Raw genomic sequence first — 22,632 nt, forward strand, 5'->3', positions numbered from 1 at the left:
GTTCAGGGGCAGAACGACAGATTTGTACCTTGTCAGCTCGGGGGTTTGAACTTGCGGTTACTATTTAATGAGATAAATCTAGAAGAAAAAGAAATGCACACCTATTTAGGCGAGGTGCTGGCTAGCGGAGTAGAAAAGTTGAAAATAAAAGAGAGCCGCACAATCTAGGAGCTCAGATGCAAAAATGTAATTACCAACGTTGAGACAGCCAAGCTGTCTTCATCATGGTATAATCAGGGGTAGCTTAACATACCTTAACATTCCGGTTACTAGTCCAACGCTCTAACCACTAGGCTACCCCTGATTATACCATGATGAAGACAGCTTGGCTGTCTCAACGTTGGTAATCACATTTTTGCATCTGAGCTCCTAGAGTGTGCAGCTCTTTTATTTTCAACTTTTCTACTCCGCTAGCCAGCACCTCGCCTAAAATAGGTGTGCGTTTCTTTTTCTTCTAGATTTATCTCATTAAATATGCACATATTTCCATACCACTCAAATCCATTTTTCTGGACACTGGATGAAGTCAGACTTTTGGTTTCATTTGGTTAAGACACCCCAGGACCAGACTTACACATAGCCTTACACACTTTGTTCATCTTATTCTCTGTATGTCATCTAGAATAAACAGTTGAAAACATATCAACAATTCCCTATGTATAAGTCTGGATAGTGTGTCTAAGGATAATCACACACATTTTGTTGATTGCAGATACTTCTGAGGCTGAGAAAAATGTATTGGCGTGTGGGAAGAGTCCGGAAATGGCAGTTAAAGACAAGGATACTGAATTTAGACTACCAGACGCCGAACACCTATTAACACCCAATCACTATCTCTTCAAAGTAGGTTACTACATACACTATATATCTGAAAATATATGGACACCACTTCAGATGAGTGGATTTGTCTATTTCAACCACACCCATTGTTGACAGGTGTATAAAATCGAGCACACTGCCATGCAATCTCCATACACAAACACTGACAGTAGAATGGCCTTACTGAAGAGCTCAGTGACTTTCAACGTGGCATTGTTATAGGATGCCACCAATACAGCAAGTCAGTTCGTCAAACTTCTGCCTGCCCCAGTCAACTGTAAGTGCTGTTACTGGGAAGTGGAAATGTCTAGGAACAACAACGGCTCAGCCGCAAAGTGGTAGGCCACACAAGTTCACAGAACGGGACCGCAGAGTGCTGAAGCACATACAAATCGAGTTTGCAGCCCGGGAACTACCGACGGACCTTGACTCGCTCATTGCCTTGACCATTCGGATCGATGGGCGACTACGGGAGCGAAGGAAGGAGAGGAGGTTCGATTTCACTCTGCCACCTCGTCTCCCAGAAGTCCCAGACGGCTCCCGAGGCTACCCGAGTTCCACTGAGAGTCTCCGAAGTCTGCCAATTCATCTCTTCTCGAGCCGATGCAACAATGCAGAGGCTGTCCGCAGCGAAACGGCTATACAGGCTTCACACGAAGAGTTGCCTGTATTGCGGGACTGCTGGTCATTTTGTGGCCACCTGTCCACTAAAAGACGAGGCTCACCAGTAGGAACGAGTACTATGGTGGGCCATACAGAGAACTTTTCCTCTCTCCTTGCTCGCACCCCCTTTCATGCCATCTTGCTGTGGGGGAACCGGTCAAAATCTCTCCGGGTACTCATTGACTCTGGGGCCGATGAGAGCTTTATGGACGCTACCCTAGGTCCGAGCTGGGCATCCCCCTCTCCATTCCAATGGACGTTAGAGTGCTGGACGGGCGCTCTATAGGCCGGGTCACCCACAATACCACCCCCATCAACCTACGTGTGTCAGGGAACCAGGGGACCAAGGCTACGGAGACTTACATTGAGGACTCCCTAGCTGCAGGGTTCATCTGTCTATCTGCCTACCCCGCCGGTGAAGGGTTCTTCTTTGTGGAGAAGAAGGACAAAACCCTGCGCCCGTGCATCAACTACCATGGCCTTAACGACATCACGGTGAAGAACTGCTACCCGCTACCACTCATCTCCTCAGCCTTTGAGCGCTTGTCACTCTAGGGGGCCACCGTGTTCTCCAAGCTGGACTTACGAAACTCCTACCACCTGGTGTGGATACGGGAAGGGTACGAAAGGAAGACTGCCTTCAACACTGCCAGCAGTCACTCTGAGAATCTGGTCATGCTATCTGGCCTTACCAACGGCTCTGCTGTGTTCCATGCTCTGGTGAATGATGTTCTCCGCGACATGTTGAATCGGTTTGTCTTCATCTACCTCGACGACATCCTCGTTTTCTCCCGCTCTGCCCAAGAACATGTATTCTACGTCCGACACGTTCTCCAATGCCTCCTGGAGAACCAGCTTTTTGTGAAAGCAGAGAAGGGCGAATTCCATCGCTCCACCATCCCCTTCCTGGGTTACATCATTGATGCAGGGAGAGTACAGATGGATCCCGGGAAGGTGAGAGCGGTGGTGGATTGGCCCAGCCTACGTCCAGAGTGCAACTGCAGCGTTTCCTGGGATTTGTCAACTTTTATCGTCGCTGGGATTACAGCACCCTGGTATCCCCCTGTCTGCACTCACCTCTCCCAAGGTTCCATTCACGTGGTCCTCAGCTGCTGACTGGGCATTTCAGGATCTCAAACACTGTTTCACCACAGCTCCCATCTTGGTTCATCCTGAACTGTCCCGCCAGTTTGTGGTGGAGGCCGATGCTTCGGATGTCAGGGTGGGAACTTTCCTATCCCAGCGTTTTGCCCTGGACCTCAAGTTACATCCCAGTGTCTTTTCCCATCGCCTCAATGCCACATAGAGGAATTACGATGTGGGGAATCATGAAATCCTCGTGGTGAAAATAGTGTTCGAGGAGTGGAGGCACTGGCTGGAGGGAGCGGAACATCCGTTCATTGTGTGAACAGACCACAAAAACCTTGAATATCTCCGCACCGCCAAGAGTATCAATTCCAGGCAAGCTAGGTGAGCCCTGCTTTTCACCCAGTTCAACTTCTCCCTCTCATACCGACCAGGATCCAAGAATGTCAAGCCGGATGCGCTGTCACGCCGCTATAGCCCTTCAGGTACACCCTTAGAACCCGAGACCATTCTTCCCACCTCGTGCCTGGTGATGGCACTCAGGTGGGGAATAGGGAAGCATGTTCGTGAAGCGCAGAGTTCCCTGCGTAACCCCGGGGGAGGCCCAGATAACCAGATGTTTGTTCCTGACGCTGTCCTCTACTCGAACCCTGGCCTTTGTGAGATAACGCTTTGGTGGCCTACCATGGTTCCTGACGTCTCCGCGTTCGTCACCGCATGCACGATCTGTGCACAGAACAAGACTCCCCGGCAAGCTCTGTCTGTTCTCCTTCAACCTCTGCCTGTTCCTCACCATCCCTGGCTTCACATTTCCCTGGACTTTGTCACGGGTCTCCCTCCACCAGTTTTCCAAAGCCGCCCACCCTCTACCAAAGAGACGGCCCAGCTCATGGTGCAGCACGCCTTCCGAATTGATGGACTCCCAGTGGACATATTCTCCGACCGGGGTCCTCAGTTCTCGTCCTGGAAGGCGTTCTGCACACTCATTGGGTCGTCGACCAGCCTGTCCTCTGGGTTCCACCCCCAATCCAACGGCCAGTCGGAGCGAACCAAACGAGGCCTGGAGACAACTCTTCGCTGCCTGGTCTCTGCCAACCCCACGACCTGGAGCCAACAACTAGTGTGGGTCGAATATGCCCGTAACACCCTTCCTTGCTCTGCCACGGGTCTCTCGCCCTTTGAGTGTTCCCTGGGTTATCAGCCCCCACTCTTCACGGAGCAAGATGAAGAGGTTGGCGTACCCTCGGCCCAGGTGTTTGTCCACCGTTGTTGTTGTACTTGGAAGAGAACCAGGTCAGCTCTTCTCAAGACCAACTCCAGGTATCGACGACAAGCAGAAAGCCACTGGACCCCGGCTCCCTGGTATCATCTCGGACAGGGGTATGGCTGTCCTCCCGAGATCTGCCACTCTGGGTGGAGTCCCGCAAACTCCCACCCCCGGTTTATCAGCCCTTTCCCCAGCTCCAAGATACTTAGCCCCTCTGCTGTTTGTCTTCTGTTGCCCCGTACTCTTGGAATACATCCCACTTTTCATGTGTCTAGGATCAAACCCATGTCTCATAGCCCTTTGTCTCCTGTTTCCAGGCCCACCCCTCTCCCCCGTCTCATTGACAGCCAACCGGCAGACATCGTCTCCTGAATGTTCGATCTCGGGGCAGGGGATTCCAGTACCTGGTTGACTGGGAGGGTTATGGCCAGGAGGAAAGGTGCTGGGTCCCCGCTAGGGACATCCTGACCCAGGCCCCATCGCTGATTTCCAACACTGGCACCCCGGTCAACCAGGTATGAGCCCAGGTACTGTCAAACCCTGATCTGTTTCACCTCCCTTTGTGCTGGTCTCCACCCCCTCCAGGTGTCGCCCATCTTCCTCATTATCCCCAGTGTATTTATACCTGTGTCCTCTGTTTGTCTGTTGCCAGTACGTTTTGTTCGTCAAGCCTACCAGCATTTCCCTGCTCCTGTCTGTTTCTAGTTCCTGTTTTCTAGTTTTCCTGGTTTTGACCATTCTGCCTGCCCTGACCCTGCCTGTCGTTTCTGTACCTTGTCACACCACCCTGGATTATTGACCTCTGCCTGCCTTGACCCCGAGACTGCCTGCCGTTTTGTACCTTTGGACTCTGATCTGGATTACTGACCTGCCCTTGACCTACGTTTTGTCTGCCCCCTGTTCTAGTAATAATCGTGTGTTACTTCGACATTGTCTGCATCTGGTTCTTCCTTGAAACGTGATAGTTTTGTTTGATCAAATCCATTTTTATATTCAAATGTACTACAGTTTGAACCCCTGCTGTCGCTGGAGAGGAAGAGGTGGTGGTCACTGCATTAACATTTAAATCCTTCACTCTCATCTCCCTCTCCCCATCTCTCATCTCTGTATATAACCAAAACGACATAATACTGTCAGACTTTCTGCTCAAAAGCCTTTCTATATTGGCAAATTGAGATCTTGTTTTAGTTACAGGCTCTTGCTTGTGAGACCTACTTTGTGTATCAGTAAGTGTCTTTGATAGTTTAACTTTTTCTTTCATTATTTTCGGAATCAAGAATATGCATATCCTTGCTTCAGGTCCTGAGCTACAGGCAGTTAAATTTCATTTTAGGTGAAAATGTATAAAAAGGGTCAGATCCTGACAAAAAGTCAAAAGTACATCAAAAGTACATGTAAAAATGTCATTTTAGCCTGTGGTTCCTGTCCTTAATAAGTATGTATTTTTAAGGTAATGATTCATGCCTTGAAGCTTATATATTTTATCTTGCCACATTTATCTCACTTCCTTGTTTTTGTATGGGGAAGCCTCTGTGCTTTGGTGAGGCAGGTGTAATGCTAAAGGGTTGCAAGGAAAGAGATATGATTAGAGCTGAATCGTGGCCAAAAGCCATCACACACACAGATGCACTCACTCATGCACACCTACATTTACATCTAGCAGAGGAGTCGTGAATAAATCCTGGAATTCCTTCATCCCAATGTGCTGATGATGAAATAAACTACCAATTTGTAATGCTACCCTACAAAGTTATCTGTAATGACAATGGAACTGGTGGTAAGGGGTGGGGAAACTGTTAGGGACAATTCCATGATAACAGAAATAAGCTCAGACTCTGATTTTTCACTTTAAAATGTATACCAAAAAAACCCCACTGATTTCACAGTTTAAGAAACCATAGGGCTCTATGCACAATGAGTACTTTTAACAATTTCCACTTAACTTTAAAAAAAAAACATTTACTGGAAGAACTGTACAGATACATTTGATGATGGATTTTACCGTAATTCTGTTAACAAAAGTTGCATCTGCACAGTTTTTCCAGTATTATTATTTTTTTTACTGTGTAAATTCTTCGAAAGTAGTTATTGTTTTCAGTTTGGCATAAATTTTAAAGTCTCTGCAAAATTCCGTTACTGTGGAATTGCCATTAGATAACCCCTTGAAACATGAAATCTGTTCCTCAAAATAAAACATACATCTGTACATTATGCATTTTTAACAACTGTTTTAACATGAAACACAGAGCCGAACTCTTGGTCATAAAATGGAAATTGCATGATTATAACATACAGTGCCTTGCGAATGTATTCGGCCCCCTTGAACTTTGCGACCTTTTGCCACATTTCAGGCTTCAAACAAAGATATAAAACTGTATTTTTTGTGAAGAATCAACAACAAGTGGGACACAATCATAAAGTGGAACGACATTTATTGGATATTTCAAACTTTTTAACAAATCAAAAACTGAAAAATTGGGCGTGCAAAATTATTCAGCCCCCTTAAGTTAATAGTTTGTAGCGCCACCTTTTGCTGCGATTACAGCTGTCGCTTGGGGTATGTCTCTATCAGTTTTGCACATCGAGAGACTGAAATTCTTTCCCATTCCTCCTTGCAAAACAGCTCAGTGAGGTTGGATGGAGAGCATTTGTGAACAGCAGTTTTCAGTTCTTTCCACAGATTCTCGATTGGATTCAGGTCTGGACTTTGACTTGGCCATTCTAACACCTGGATATGTTTATTTTTGAACCAGTCCATTGTAGATTTTGCTTTATGTTTTGGATCATTGTCTTGTTGGAAGACAAATCTCCATCCCAGTCTCAGGTCTTTTGCAGACTCCATCAGGTTTTCTTCCAGAATGGTCCTGTATTTGGCTCCATCCATCTTCCCATCAATTTTAACCACCTGTCCCTGCTGAAGAAAAGCAGGCCCAAACCATGATGCTGCCACCACCATGTTTGACAGTGGGGATGTTGTGTTCAGGGTGATGAGCTGTGTTGCTTTTACACCAAACATAACATTTTGCATTGTTGCCAAAAGTTCAATTTTGGTTTCATCTGACCAGAGCACCTTCTTCCACATGTTTGGTGTGTCTCCCAGGTGGCTTGTGGCAAACTTTAAACGACACTTTTTATGGATATCTTTAAGAAATGGCTTTCTTCTTGCCACTCTTCCATAAAGGCCAGATTTGTGCAATATGACTGATTGTTGTCCTATGGACAGAGTCTCCCACCTCAGCTGTAGATCTCTGCAGTTCATCCAGAGTGATCATGGGCCTCTTGGCTGCATCTCTGATCAGTCTTCTCCTTGTATGAGCTGAAAGTTTAGAGGGACGGCCAGGTCTTGGTAGATTTGCAGTGGTCTGATACTCCTTCCATTTCAATATTATCGCTTGCACAGTGCTCCTTGGGATTTTTAAAGCTTGGGAAATCTTTTTGTATCCAAATCCGGCTTTAAACTTCTTCACAACAGTATCTCGGACCTGCCTGGTGTGTTCCTTGTTCTTCATGATGCTCTCTGCGCTTTTAACGACCCTCTGAGACTATCACAGTGCAGGTGCATTTATACGGAGACTTGATTACACACAGGTGGATTGTATTTACCATCATTAGTCATTTAGGTCAACATTGGATCATTCAGAGATCCTCACTGAACTTCTGAGAGAGTTTGCTGCACTGAAAGTAAAGGGGCTGAATAATTTTGCACGCCCAATTTTTCAGTTTTTGATTTGTTAACATTTTTTGAAATATCCAATAAATGTCGTTCCACTTCATGATTGTGTCCCACTTGTTGTTGATTCTTCACAAAAAAATGCAGTTTTATATCTTTATGTTTGAAGCCTGAAATGTGGCAAAAGGTCCGCAAAGTTCAAGGGGGCCGAATACTTTCGCAAGGCACTGTAATTGAGCATCATTACTCCCATAATGTGTAACCTGGAACCCCTTGTCTGACTGTTTAAAGCTGGGGAGTCCCCAGACTCAGATAATTCTCTCAGCTGTCATAGTGAAGTAATTATAAGTCCAGGATGGTACTGACTTAGAATGAACTACCAGTCACCCTCGTACCAATTTAGTCCTTATTCTTATGCATATACTGTTTCTGTGTCTGGTGAGTTGGATATAATGTGGTGATAAGGCAACATGATCAGTGTAAAATAATGATATTATTCACATTTCTTTCAGAGACAGAGTGCTATCAACATCTCAGACTCCTTAAAAATCCCATTAAAGAAAGAGAGGGGGGGGTGAGGGAGAGAGGGAGAGCGGTTGAGACATGGTGCTATGTGCTTGCAAATCCACCCTGCAGACCCCAACTGCAGCACAGACTAATTTATACAATGAAGTGACATAGCATGCCAAGCAAAGGTTCCTGAAATGGCAATCTGCAAGAAGACTGCAGAGACCAAGTAAGAATGATGGCTATTATTTAAGGTGTCTCGACGTATAAGAGGCCTTTGTCTCACATAAGGCCGTGCAAACAATATGCTATTAATTATCTTACAGAGCCTGAGGGCAGTGGCTGGGATTCATTCTCACCTGCCATAGCGATGTTTAAAACAGGGACTTTGTTTACAAACTAATGTCCCCACACACTATTCCATTATGTATGTAGAAAACATGTGAAACATAGTGCTGCATAAAAATAATTACATATGTCCATAGAGAGAATGAGTCAATCATTTCCATAACTAATACGTTTCACCACATAAATGTAGCCTATTCAGGAGTATTGAGCAGACTAGGTGTATTTTTTGCCATCGGAGATGAGATGATGTCCTGAGGCTATGGCGAAAGACTAGCAGATAGCTCGTAGCTCCAGATCCAACAGATGTTAACATATGTGGACACGATATCATGAATTATATAAACTCTCCGTTATCGCTACTTCATATTAATGCTTTCCTGTGAGTTAACCTTTGAGCTGCATCCTTCCTGTTTTTCACATTTCATTTGTGGATGTTTGCTGTGTCTAAGTGTGAGTTTGTGTGTGCTTAAAAAAAAAGACCAACTGTCCTTTTGTTGATGAAACAGCCACAAGTGTATAGATCCATTCTATACAGCATGACCACTTTGAAATGAAGCTGTGCTTCAGGTGGCGAGATATTGGATTGCTGTGGTGCTGTGGAAATCCATACGTACTATGAACCCTGACCGATATCCTGCAGTGTGTAATGGGAAACAGCAATGGGAAAACAACTTGCTCTCTGGTTTTCAGTTGAGCTGTATATAGTCCATAATGTGGCTCTCTAGACCATGACATTGGCTTGTCCAGTCACAGTAAAACAGAACTTAACTATATTGTTGGTAAAAACAAGTCACTCTAATGGAACTATCACTGTACACTGAACTTTTTAAATGTAAATTCCACCCACAACCACTGTATGTTAAATGTTAGTGACATGCAGTGCCTCTTTCAGTTGAAAAGAAAAATGTTAACTTGCTGCATCATACATTGCAGCACAGTCATAAAAAAGAGAAGCAGAGTAAGTCTCAGGGTCAACAGCAGCAATCAGCTTATCTCTAACTAACGCTGAGTAAAGGAGCTGTCTAATCACCAATCACCAGACGACAAGGATTTCAGAGGCCTCAGATCACCAAGAAGCTGATTTCCAACACCCCTCGGTCAACTAATTAGCACTCCAAATTCAATTACATACAGTAAACATATTGCTACAAGACACATTGGATTGGATTAATCAGTGTGGACGTTGGAGAAATCTGAGATGGTTAATAAACAGATGTATTTATTTTTTTTACAAACTGAGTGAGTGGCTACAATTAAAATGATTGTGTAGAAATCAATGATTGGAACCAGTTCAGGGAACAGAACCGAAAATAACAAAATTATTTGAGGGGCAGACCCCAAACCGGAAACGAAAGTGATCCATTATTTTAAAAGCATGGGAACTGGTTAAAAACATTATTTTTAAAAGCATGGGAACTGGTTAAAAACATTATTTTAAAAGCATGGGAACTGGTTAAAAACATTATTTTACGTCCCGGGCATTTTTTTCCAGTCCCCCAAAAATCCTATGCAAAGCCCTCACTTTGTCACTCAGAATATTATTCCAGTGTCTGCCTGCCTGCTGGAAATCTTTGCCAATGTGTGTGTGTAGGCTACCTGCCCATCCCCATCTGAAGCATAGGTTACTGTAGCCTACTGACGGCATTACAAGCATGATTCAGAAATTAGCGAGAGCTGTTTCAATGCTAGTTAAGAATATTATAATTATTACATTTCACATTGGATTTATTAATTACAGTGAACAAAAATACAAATGCAACATGCAACCATTTCAAACATTTGACTGAGTTACAGATCATATAAATCAGTCAATTGAAATAAATTCATTAGGCACATTAGGCCCAATGATTTCGCTCTTGCTGCTGGTGATTCTCTGATCCACTTCTACGCAGATGACACCATTCTGTATACTTCTGGCCCTTCTTTGGACACTGTGTTAACAAACCTCCAGACGAGCTTCAATGCCATACAACACTCCTTCCGTGGCCTCCAACTGCTCTTAAATGCAAGTAAAACTAAATGCATGCTCTTCAACCGACCGCTGCCCGCACCCGCCCGCCCGTCTAGCATCACTACACTGGACGGTTCTAACTTAGAATATGTGGACAACTACAAATACCTAGGTCTCTGGTTAGACTGTAAACTCTCCTTCCAGACTCACAATAAGCATCTCCAATCCAAAATGTGATCTAGAATTGGCTTCCTATTCTGCAACAAAGCATCCTTCACTCATGCTCCCAAACATACCCTCGTAAAACTGACTATCCTACCAATCCTTGACTTCGGCAATGTCATTTACAAAATAGCCTCCAACACTCTACTCAACAAATTGGATGCAGTCTATCACAGTGCCATTTGTTTTGTCACCAAAACCCCATATACTTCCCACCACTGCGACCTGTATGCTCTCGTTGGCCCTCGCTTCATATTCGTCGCCTAACCCACTGGCTCCAAGTCACCTATAAAAGTATTTTCTAGGTAAAGCCCCGCCTTATCACAGCTCACTGGTCACCATAGCAGCACCCACCCATTGCACGCATTCCAGCAGGTATATTTCACTGGTCATCCCCAAAGCCAACTCCTCCCTTTGGCCGCCTTTCCTTCCAATTCTCTGCTGCCAATGACTGGAACGAATTGCAAAAATCACTGAAGCTTGAGACTCATATCTCCCTCACTAACTTTAAGCATCAGCTGTCAGAGCAATTTACCGATCATTGCACCTGTTAATCCCATGCGTAACTCTGTGTTTGTGTCGCACTGCTTTGCCAGGTCGCAGTTGTAAATGAGAACTTGTTCTCAGCTGGCCTACCTGGTTAAATATATATATTATTTTTTAAATAATAAATTATGCATTGCACATGACTGGGAATACAGATATGCATATGTTGGTCCCAGATACTTTTTTAAAAAGTAGGGGCGTGGATCATAAAACCAGTCAGTATCTGGTGTGACCACCATTTGCCTCGAGACACATCTCCTTTGCATAGAGTTGATCAGGCTGTTGATTGTGGCCGGTAGAATGATGTCCCACTCCTCTTCAATGGCTGTGTGAAGTTGCTGGATATTGGCGGGAACTGGAACACGCATCCATCCAGAGCATCCCAAACATGCTCAAGTGGTCGTGACATGTCTGTTGAGGATGCAGGCCATGGAAATACTGGGGCCATGCATTATCATTCTGAAACATGAGGTGATGGCAGCGGATGAATGGCATGACAATGGGCCTCAGGATCTCGTCACGGTATCTCTGTACATTCCAATTGCCATCGATAAAATGCAATTGTGTTTGTTGTCAATAGCTTATGCCTGCCAATACCATAACCCCACTGCCACCATGGGGTACTTCTGTTCACAAAGTTGACATCAGCAAATCACTCGCCCACACGAAGCCATACACACTGTCTGCGTACAGTTGAAACTGGGATTCATCCATGAAGAGCACACTTCTCCAGCTTGCCAGTGGCCATTGAAGGTGAGCATTTGCCCACTGAAGATGGTTAAACACATTTTTTAGCTAGCTAGCTAACGTTTGCTCTGGTCCAATGTTAAACCAAATCGGGATGTTCAAAGACATAAAAAGTTCCTCCATAGAAGTCGCTCTTACGTAGGTAGAATTCTGTGGGCCTAATTCAGACAATGCATGTCATAACAAGATGCCCAGTCGTTTCAAAGCTTCCTCCATCCTCTCTCACCCGCAAAATGTATGTTGCATCTGGCGCCCTACACTGTGACTGGCAGCACAGTGTTTTTCTTTTCTTTCATTATAATTAAACCATGCTTTTACGGCAAAATACAATTTGCTCTTAATGACTTTCCTATACAGATTAAATCACGTTCCCTCTTCAGCAAGCTGATCTATGCACACTGATATGTGAAGTAATTTAATGGCGAGCTAAATGTAAAAAAAAAATGTGACTTCAGAGGTTTAAAAAGGAATAGAAATGAATTATATAAACTGCTACTTTGGTTTTGTTGGAACCGGTTGAGAACCGGTTGGTTTTGTTGGAACCGGTTGGTTTTGTTGGAACCGGTTGCTGGTCGGAACAGTGTGACGGAAAACAAAAAATAATAATGCTTCTGTTCAGAACGAAACAATTGGAAAATAATTTAGGTTCCAAGCCCTGGTAGAAATATATAAAACGTTAAGAATCTCATGTGAAAAGTGAATAATGGTAACATGCAGTACATTAAAAAAAATTAAAAAATTTTGAGGGTTAAACGGGAGTGTAATCATTAGGTTAAATGTAACTTAACTGTCACGAATCCCACCGAAGATGGTGCCTCTTCCTGTTTGGTCGGCGCCCGGCATCGCCGGCCTACTAGCTGCCACCAATCCCCTTTTCTGTTTCAGTTAGTTTTGTCTGATTAGTTTCACCTGTTTCTTGTTTGGGTTTTGTTTTGGGCTATTTAAACCCGGTAGGCCCACCTGCTTTTGTGCAGGCTTGTTTTTCTGTTCATGGTGTGTGGATTATTGTGGATTCCTTTTTTCCGGACAGTTTCATCCTGTTTGTTGGACTTGGTATTTATGCACCTTTGTGTTTGGCGTGACCGTTACTCTGTTCCTGGAATAAAGATCCACGTTTGAACTAACCCTGCTCTCTGTGCCTGACTCCTCCACCGACTACTCCTAGAAGCCTTTACATTAACGTAGAAGGTGTAAAAGAAACGCTTGAAACAAGATCCCCTACATACTGGTCTTGTCAAGAAGAAAACATTTAATGAGAGGTTCTCTTCTGCATTGCTCAACCAATCCAGTAAAAGTGGAGGAGGAGTTAAGATGGAGTGTCACCTTGTTAACATCCTAAAGAGGAAGTTGTGTCACAGGCTCTCTTTCCATTTCCCAAGAAATCCGGAACATCTGGTTGTTGGTGACTCGGCAAAGGTTAAATTTAACAGATCCTAAGCAGTTTGAATTGCACAGTGCACTTATTATGCATTGTCCACATTGTGATGTGGGGTAGCGCCTCCTCTCTGTCTACCCTGTCAGGTGGGTTAGGCCATGACGGGACAAAGTAAAGCCCGGCAGTATTGACTCTGTCTCTGTTTGGCTGATTAATAATGAGAGACCACATCCCTCCATCTCTGCTCCAGGCTGGCCACTCTAAGATGAAAGGAAACCTCTCTGGTGGCTTTCTGTCAACCAGCCAAACCACCTGTGGCTTTGATTTTCACTTACTACGCACGTTCATGCTTGCTGAAGCTTTCTGGGTCACTATCAAACTGCATCTATGTGAGTCCATGGAGTATGTTTATGTGAGTCCTAGGCTTAGGAGACCATGAGTATGTAACACAAATACCTTCTGTATACTGCTGGTGCCCAGTATTTCATTACCTTTCTTCGTAGCCTGTTTTGTTCACATACAGTACTTAATTGCAGCCCAGAAGGTAGTCAATATACTTCACATCAGCCTGTGCATCCCATGCATCCCAATCAGCATTGAATCAGATAATAATGACAGTAAATAATTGAGCGTGGTGGATATTCTAATCACTTTTCAATTACGGTCTCTCCTTCATTTACATTTTAGTAACTTAGCAGATGCTCTTATCCAGATTGTCTTACAGGAGCAATTAGGGTTAAGTGCCTTGCTCAAGGGCATATGGACAGATTTTTCACCAAGTCAGCTTGTGGATTCGAACAGGCAACCTTTTGGTTACTGGCCCAACGCTCTTAACCGCCAGAATACCTGCTGCCCTTCATCACACAACACACTGATTAAATTGTGTGGTTTGTTGCTGCCTCTGTTTTATTGTATCGTCAATGCTTCATTTAACCAACATACCATGTGACATAATATATCAATGTAATCAATAGGTGGCACCAGAGGTCCCAAAGTGGTGTGGCGAGAAAATAAATTCTGGGGCCCGTAGTTTTTCCTGATCTGGTATCTAACCAGGTAAATCGTCAGACCTTATACGGTATGACGTGATTAATCTGTTGTAAAAAGGTTTAATATGGGCTATGATGGGGCCAGAGTAGTAATCTTTCCCTTTGTAGTAGTCTTGCCCTGTGCAACTGTAGGCCTATTGAAACATTAACTCACAGTCTATGTCAGCTGTAGTGTTTATTGATCAATTCTAGTTAATCATTTTGGATTGGAAAAGTGTAGTTAGACGAGTCAGCCCAAGTTTGAATATAAACTAAATTCATAAACCATTCACATTTTTTCACAAACAACTGGACTATAAATACAGCACGTTACCACTTCCTTTATCCTGGCCAGAGTGTCCAATCAAAACACATCTTTTGACCAATGGGTAAAATACTGTTTGGATAATCCTCTAAGAAAACCAATGGTCCAAACCTCATGTCTCATTCAAAAGTTATCAGCGTTTTTAGCCTTGTAGGATGGGCAGAATTAGGGTGACTAAATCAATGGATGCCAGTGAAAGAAAGTGGTCAGAAATCAGGAAAATTGCATCGCTTCAAGCTAGGTTGGATTCTATGCAAGAATTAAGGCTACTGGCTAGTAGGTGGCAGAATGGAGTGCTGGGATTTGGGTGTAGGGTTTGAGCATAGCCTGAAGGTAGGGAGGGGCAGTTCCTCTTGCTGCTCTGTAGGCAAGTACCATGTACTTGTAATGGATGCAAGCTTTGACTGGAAACCAGTGGAGTGTGCGGAGGAGCAGGGTGACATGGGAGAACATGGAAAGGTTGAACACGTTCTGGATAAATCAAAGGGGTGTGATGGCACGAGCGAGATTCCCAGCCAACAGTGAGTTGCGGTAGTCCAGACGGGAGATGACAAGTGCCTGCGCCGCTTCCTTTGTGAGGTAGGGTAGTACTCAGATGTTGCAGAGCATGAACCTGCAAGAGCGAGTCACTGCTTTGATGTTTGCAGAGAACGACAAGGTGTTGTCCAGTGTCACGGCAAGGTTCTTTGCTCTCTAGGAGGGGGACAACATGGAATTGTCAATCGTAATGGAGAGAGGTCTTTGAGCGGGCAGGCCTTCCCCAGGAGGAAGAGCAGCTCGGTCTTGTCGAGGTTGAGGTGGTGGGCCAACATCTGAGTTGAGACTATGCAGCTGCTGTTGTTAGTAGCCTACAGTGATGTGCTATCACGCTTGCTAAATAAATACTGGTGGAAAGTGAAGAACGCACATTGTGCCCTAAGCCTGTGCGACATGTGATTTCTGTGAATCTGATTGGTCGAGACACAGAACAAGCATGTAGCAGCACTCTAATGTGATGGACAGATAAATTGTGCTTGAGTTGACAAATCATGAGCCAAATCAGTCAAATACACATGACTTAGCCCCTATTTTTAACATTTAGCATCTATATATTTTATTAAACTAAATCAAAAGTGGTATGGCGCTGCCAAACCTGATTGAAAAGTGCTCTGACTTAGAATATGTGGATAACTACAAATACCTAAGTGTCTGGTTAGACTGTAAACTCTCCTTCCAGACTCACATTAAGCATCTCCAATCCAACATTTAAATCTAGAATCGGCTTCCTATTTCACAACAAAGCATCCTTCACTCATGCTGCCAAACATACCCTCGTAAAACTCACCATCCTACCGATCCTCAACGATGTCATTTATAAAATAGCCTCCAACACTCTACTCAACAAATTGGATACAGTCTATCACAGTGCCATCCGTTTTGTCACCAAAGCCCCATATACTACCCACCACTGTGACCTGTACGCTCTCGTTGGCTGGCCCTCGCTTCACTCTCTTCGCCAAACCCACTGGCTCCAGGTCATCTACAAGTCTCTGCTAGGTAAAGCCCCGCCTTATCTCAGCTCACTGGTCACCATAGCAGCACCCACTCGTAGCACGCGCTCCAGCAGGTATATCTCACTGGTCACCCCCAAAGCCAATTCATCCTTTGGCCGCCTTTCCTTCCAGTTCTCTGCTGCCATTGAATGGAACGAACTGCAAAAATCACTGAAGCTGGAGACTCATATCTCCCTCACTAGCTTTAAGCACCAGCTGTCAGAGCAGCTCACATATTACTGCACCTGTATATATATATAGCCCATCTGTAAACAGCCCATCCAACTACCTCTTTTATTTATTTATATTGCTCCTTTGCACCCCAGTATCTCTACTTGCACATTCATCTTCTGCACATCTACCATTCCAGTGTTTAATTGCTATATTTTAATTACTTCGCCACCGTCGCCTATTTATTGCCTTAACTTCCTTATCTTACCTCATTTGCACTCACTGTACATACTTTTTGTTTTATTTTTTTCTACTGTATTATTGACTGTATGTTTGTTTATTCCATGTGTAACTCTGTGTTGTTGTATGTGTCGAACTGCTATGCTTTATCTTGGCAAGGTCGCAGTTGCAAATGAGAACTACTTCTCAACTAGCCTACCTGGTTAAATAAAGGTGAAATAAAACAATTAAATAAAAGTGCTGTGGCCAATGCCGCCTTGCCACGCGTTTTCCGGCGGCCCTTGTGTAATCTGAGTACAATGACAAATCCAGAGTATGCTGGCTTCAATATCAGTGTTGGAAAAATTATCCAACTGTCATACTTCAAATAAAATAAAATAGTATTTGTCACATGCGCGGAATACAACAGGTAGACCTTACAGTGAAATGATTACTTACAAGCCCTTAGCAACAATGCAGTTTTAAGAAAAAAAGTAAGAGATAAGAAAAACAGATAATAAAGAGCAGCAGTAAATAACAATATCGGGGCTATATACAGGGTTAGCTGCTGATTAGCTGTTCAGGAGTCTTATGGCTTGGGGGTAGAAGCTGATTAGAAGCCTCTTGGACCTAGACATGGCACTCTGGTACCGCTTGCCGTGCGGTAGCAGAGAGAACAGTCTATGACTAGGGTGGCTGGAGTCTTTGACAATTTTTAGGGCCTTCCTCTGACACCGCCTGGTGTAGAGGTCCTGGATGGCTGGAAGCTTGGCCCCGATGATGTACTGGGCAGTACGCACTACCCTCTGTAGCGCCATGCGGTCGGAGGCCGAGCAGTTGCCATACCAGGCAGTGATGCAACCCGTCAGGATGCTCTCGATGGTGCAGCTGTAAAACCTTTTGAGGATCTGAGGACCCATGCCAAATCTTTTTAGTTTTCTGAGGGGGAATAGGCTTTGTCGTGCCCTCTTCACGACTGTCTTGGTGTGCTTGGACCATGTTAGTTTGTTGGTGATGTGGACGCCAAGGAACTTGAAGCTCTCAACCTGCTCCACTACAGCCCCGTCGATGAGAATGGGGGAGTGCTCGGTCCTCCTTTTACTGTGGTCCACAATCATCTCCTTAGTCTTATTCACGTTGAGGGGGAGGTTGTTGTCCTTGCACCACACGGTCAGGTCTCTGATCTCCTCCCAATAGGCTGTCTCATCGTTGTCGGTGATCAGGCCTACCACTGTTGTGTCATCAGCAAACTTAATTATGGTGTTGGTGTTGTGCCTGGCTGTGCAGTCATGAGTGAACAGCGAGTACAGGAGGGGACTGAGCTCGCACCCTGAGGGGCCCTGTATTGAGGATCAGCATGACGGATGTATTGTTACCTACCCTTACCACCTGGGGACGGCTTGTCAAGAAGTCTAGGATCCAGTTGCTGAGGGAGGTGTTTAGTCCCAGGGTCCTTAGCTTAGTGATGAGCTTTGAGAGCACTATGGTGTTGAATGCTGAGCTGTAGTCAATGAACAGCATTTTCACATAGGTGTTCCTTTTGTCCAGCTGGGAAAGGGCAGTGTAGAGTGCAATAGAGATTGCATCATCTTTAGATCTGTTGGTAAGGTATGTCAATTTGAGTAAAGATACCCGAATAGAAAATTACTCAAGTAAAAGTTTGATGCAGTAACATTCTAATTGAGTAAAAGTCTAAAATTATTTGGTTTAAAATATACTTAAGACTCAAAAGTAAAGGTATAAATCATTTCAAATTCCTTATATTAAGCAAAGCAAAAGGCACCATTTTCTTGTTCTCTTAATTTATGGAAAGCCAGGGGCAGGCATAATTTACAAACGAACCATGTGTATTTAGTGAGTGTTTAGTGAACCATGTGAGTGTGTGAATTTTACTATTTTCCTGTCCTGCTAAGCATTCAAAATGTAATGAGTACTTTTGAGTGTCAAGGAAAATGTATAGAGTAAAAAGTATAATATTTTCTTAAGGAATGTAGTGAAGTAAAAGTAAAAGTAGTCAAAAATATAAATAGTAGGGGCCTCCCGGGTGGCGCAGTGGTTAAGGGCGCTGTACTGCAGCGCCAGCTATGCCACCATTGACTCTGGGTTTGCGCCCAGGCTCTGTCGTAACCGGCCGCGACCGGGAGGTCCGTGGGGCGACGCACAATTGGCCTAGCATCGTCCGGGTTAGCCGGTAGGGATATCCTTGTCTCATCGCACACCAGGGACACCTGTGGCGGGCCGGGCACAGTGCGCGCTAACCAAGGTTGCCAGGTGCACATTGTTTCCTCCGACACATTGGTGCGGCTGGCTTTCGGGTTGGATGTGCGCTGTGTTAAGAAGCAGTGCGGCTTGGTTGGGTTGTGTATCGGAGGACGCATGACTTTCAACCTTCGTCTCTCCCGAGCCCGTACGGGAGTTGTAGTGATGAGACAAGATAGTAGCTACTAACAATTGGATACCATGAAATTGGGGAGAAAAAGGGGTAAAAATTCAACAACAAAAAATAATTTTATATATATATAGTAAAGTACAGGTTCCCAAAAAAACTACTTAAGTAGTACTTAAAATAATTTGTACTTAAGTACTTTACACCACTGTTCAATATAACATCCTACAAGGATCAGTGAAAATGGCCATGCTCTCAGTATCATTAAACTGCAGGGTGTAATGGTCTGGCGCATGGAGACTTGGAGTGCAGGGAGCTTTTTGAGTTGAGCGCTCACAAGGGAAAAAGTCAGCAGTACAGCACTAGGTGAGAGGAATGCTAATTGGACATGTCATGGTTTGGTGGGTATTCATAGATTGCTTTCTGTTGCCACGGCGAATAAGAAGCCAAGCAATAAGGGGGGTTTAGCAAGTTGGCTTGGCTGCTGCATGGTGTGTTTTTACCTCCTGGCAGAGGTGCTTGGAAAGATGCAGTACATAACCCTACCATATTGTCTGTCTATCTGCGAAAAGAAGTGGGTTTGGAGTTTGCTGCTTTAGTTGAACTGAGCTCAACCTACTGTACAATAAATTAGCTCCACCCTGGCTAATCTGGCAGCCTACACATGAAACTCCCTTTCTGGAGGCTCCCCGTGGTGCAACCTAGAGGCTACAACCTATAAATTGCTGAGCCGGCTGAACTCTCCTCATATGAAGTTCTCCTCCACAGAGCTGAGCAGGGGAAGCTGGAGGGCTCTGCAGGGGCACTCCTCCGCTTCCTCCGCCACTGGTCTCTCTCTAGGACATACAGTATGATGGACAGCAGCTTGGAGCCGGCAGACGAGCGAGCCACAGTGGCACAGAGAGCGGTAGGCATGTCGGTAGTGATTACATTCAACCCCAGCGGGGGTCAGAGGTCAGGCTGAGCGTGTGCGGCTTGCTCCCTGCTCAGAGCTGACTGTATTCCCAACGCTGTTATACGCTCACGCCCACTGGTGCCCCGGGCAGTCATGCTCACTTCTACTTCTCGGTTCTCTCTTGTTTGTTCACTTTCTAGCTATCTTTCAATACTGATTCATTTCCCTTCCTCAATACTTTTCCAATCGCATTGGACAAATTGTTTTGAGTTTTTCCAGAAAGCTGAAACTAAATGTGGCCAAGGTACCCATTTCAGGACAATGACACCTGTAAACTGACAGAGGGTGTAGGGTCAGCAGGATGAGCATCATCAACACATGAATCGTAGTGACAATAATGACAAAAATACACACATGAATGCATGTACACACATGAATACACATACACACAGGTAATTTGTGCACATGGGGGTCGGGGGCGTAAAGAAACAATGATCCTCTATGGCAAATGTAAATGAATTCATTTCTGTTTTCTATTAAGATATGAATTCATCAACATGGATAATTCATTCAGAAGCACTGACCTGTTTCACTTCCAATATTTTAATTATTCATGCGCTTTACATTACAAATCAGTATCCACTTATTTTCAGATTATGCTGCCAAACGCCCATCAATAAGGGGCAGATTTGAGGCCAGGGAGACAGAGATGAATGGCCTAGAACTCTTTGCCAGCAAACAAAAAGAAACTATTAATCATTCCTTCCAATGTCCCAGGCATGGCTGTACTGCTGCAATGTGAGAACACTTCTCAACCTTCATAACCTCACTTTGAAAAAGATTCATACAACTTTCAATTCCATAAAAAGAGAGAGAAGACATTTTGATCTCTAGCAGGTTCAACATTTCTCAAGCTTTACTACCACATGTTTAATTTATTCATGTTAGGCTATTTGATGCTATATGTTATTCTGTCAACTGTCAGATAAACCATTCTGGATTTGTTTGAGGTCAGCTGGGTTAATGCAAATGGAAAAATGTAATTATTTTATATGTACAGTATGATGTGTATGATGGATGATGATCGTCATAGTACAGCCAACAATATTATCTAATTGTCCTCCTAATTCATGACTGGATTCTGTTCTTTGGGCCAAATGGCCATTACTATTATATATAAAAGGTGTTGTTTGATCTGTGGATGGAATGCTCAAATGGCCATTACTATTATATCTAAAAGGTGTTGTTTGATCTGTGGATGGAATGCTCAAATGGCCATTACTATTATATCTAAAAGGTGTTGTTTGATCTGTGGATGGAATGCTCAAATGGCCATTACTATTATATCTAAAAGGTGTTGTTTGATCTGTGGATGGAATGCTCAAATGGCCATTACTATTATATCTAAAAGGTGTTGTTTGATCTGTGGATGGAATGCTCAAATGGAACAGCTCTTTTATGACTGTCTTTTCCTTTCATTTGAATTCTGAATGGTCACAACAAGATGAACTCTCCTGAAAAGTACCCGACCACTCTGCCTCTAACGCTTCATAAGGAGATACAGCTAAAATGGTATAATGCCATACCTGAAAAACTCTTAAGCAGATACAGGATGTGTGAAATAATCCTGCAGATAAAAGCACTCAAAAGCTACAGGGTAATTTCCAATGAGTTCCCCTGCTTTGTTTGGTTCAGCTGCTTGAACATAGCATTTTATTTGAGGACTGACATCTGCATATCCACATAAAGGGTTAAGTGCCATTCAATCTCCATTAGTGTTTGCATTGCACAGAGATAGAATCCTTTAACAGCAAACAACCGATTCCGCTTTCAAGCCAGTAAATGAAAGTGCAACACTACTGTAGGCTTAACACACAAAAGCATGGCACCTATGTTAAGTGATTGGCCTCATTGCAATAGGGTAAATATAACTCAAATGCAACATGATAATGAATTTAACTAAATGTAGCTTTTCCAATGCCCATAAACATATGGATCCTGAAGGTTTGTGAGCCAAAACATCGGGAAGTTTCCATACCCAACCAATTTGTGATGCCATGTGATGTCATAATAGGTTCCTGATTGCAGGAGCCAATCAAAAATAATATTGAATGAAATAAGATCAAGCATGCATGTGGAACAGTGAAAAGAATGCTCAGGTGAGATGGAGATGACTCACCGTCTTCGCGGGACTTCTGTATGAAGGCGTCCACACCACTCTCTCCATAGTTGCCCTCCGATGCTACTGTGGAGACATAATTCCAGCCCATGGCTTTGACTATGTCCACCATTGCCTGTGCCTGGTAGGTGTCCGGAGGCACGACGCGGGAGAAGAAGTCATAGCGCGTGTTATCGCTCAGCTCCGGAGCCGTGGAGGCATAACTCACCTGGGGGATCTGAGGAGAGAACAAGAGGACATGGTGTGAGCACATACTGTAGTTCCACTTTATAGTATCAATATATGCTGGAAGGAATGATGGAAGTTAGTACATCTCAAGTGTCTCTTATTGAAGACAAGTTGTAGGTCATTTCTAATTTACAGAGGTAATCACTGTAAAAGGCTTTGTGAGTATGCAGTCAGCTCTTGGTGCTTTCATATTGGTCCAGAGGACTCCTGACTTGTAGAATGTAGAGGCTTGATTGGCTGTGTTAAAAGCTGACACCCTATTTGAGAGAAGTGTTATTAAACTAGTAAAAGTAGTTTGTAAAGGGTCATTTCATATCAAGTACATTTTGTTCCTAAGGGGAAAGGTCTTTGGTGGGCTGATGGTAACATAATTGAGCAAAGTATATCAAACATTTATGAACTATCAGGATTGTTTCATTAACCAACCCTCTCATCTCTTGGATGCTGATCAATACTATCAAATGGTAA

At 44.0% G+C, this 22,632-nt stretch overlaps 1 protein-coding gene across 1 annotated transcript in view; it reads right to left on the bottom strand.

Moving 5' to 3' along the window:
- The window catches only part of LOC112221956 (metabotropic glutamate receptor 4-like), a 323,222-nt gene that overhangs the window by 109,218 nt on the left and 191,372 nt on the right, over nt 1-22,632 (bottom strand). Inside the window, exon 3 of the mRNA XM_024384429.2 lies at nt 21,937-22,153. Coding sequence (XP_024240197.1) covers nt 21,937-22,153 — 217 coding nt within the window. The remainder of the gene's footprint in view (nt 1-21,936; nt 22,154-22,632) is intronic.

The sequence above is a fragment of the Oncorhynchus tshawytscha genome, linkage group LG22 (assembly GCF_018296145.1).
Source record: "Oncorhynchus tshawytscha isolate Ot180627B linkage group LG22, Otsh_v2.0, whole genome shotgun sequence".
In the NCBI taxonomy this organism is placed as follows: Eukaryota; Metazoa; Chordata; class Actinopteri; order Salmoniformes; family Salmonidae; genus Oncorhynchus; species Oncorhynchus tshawytscha.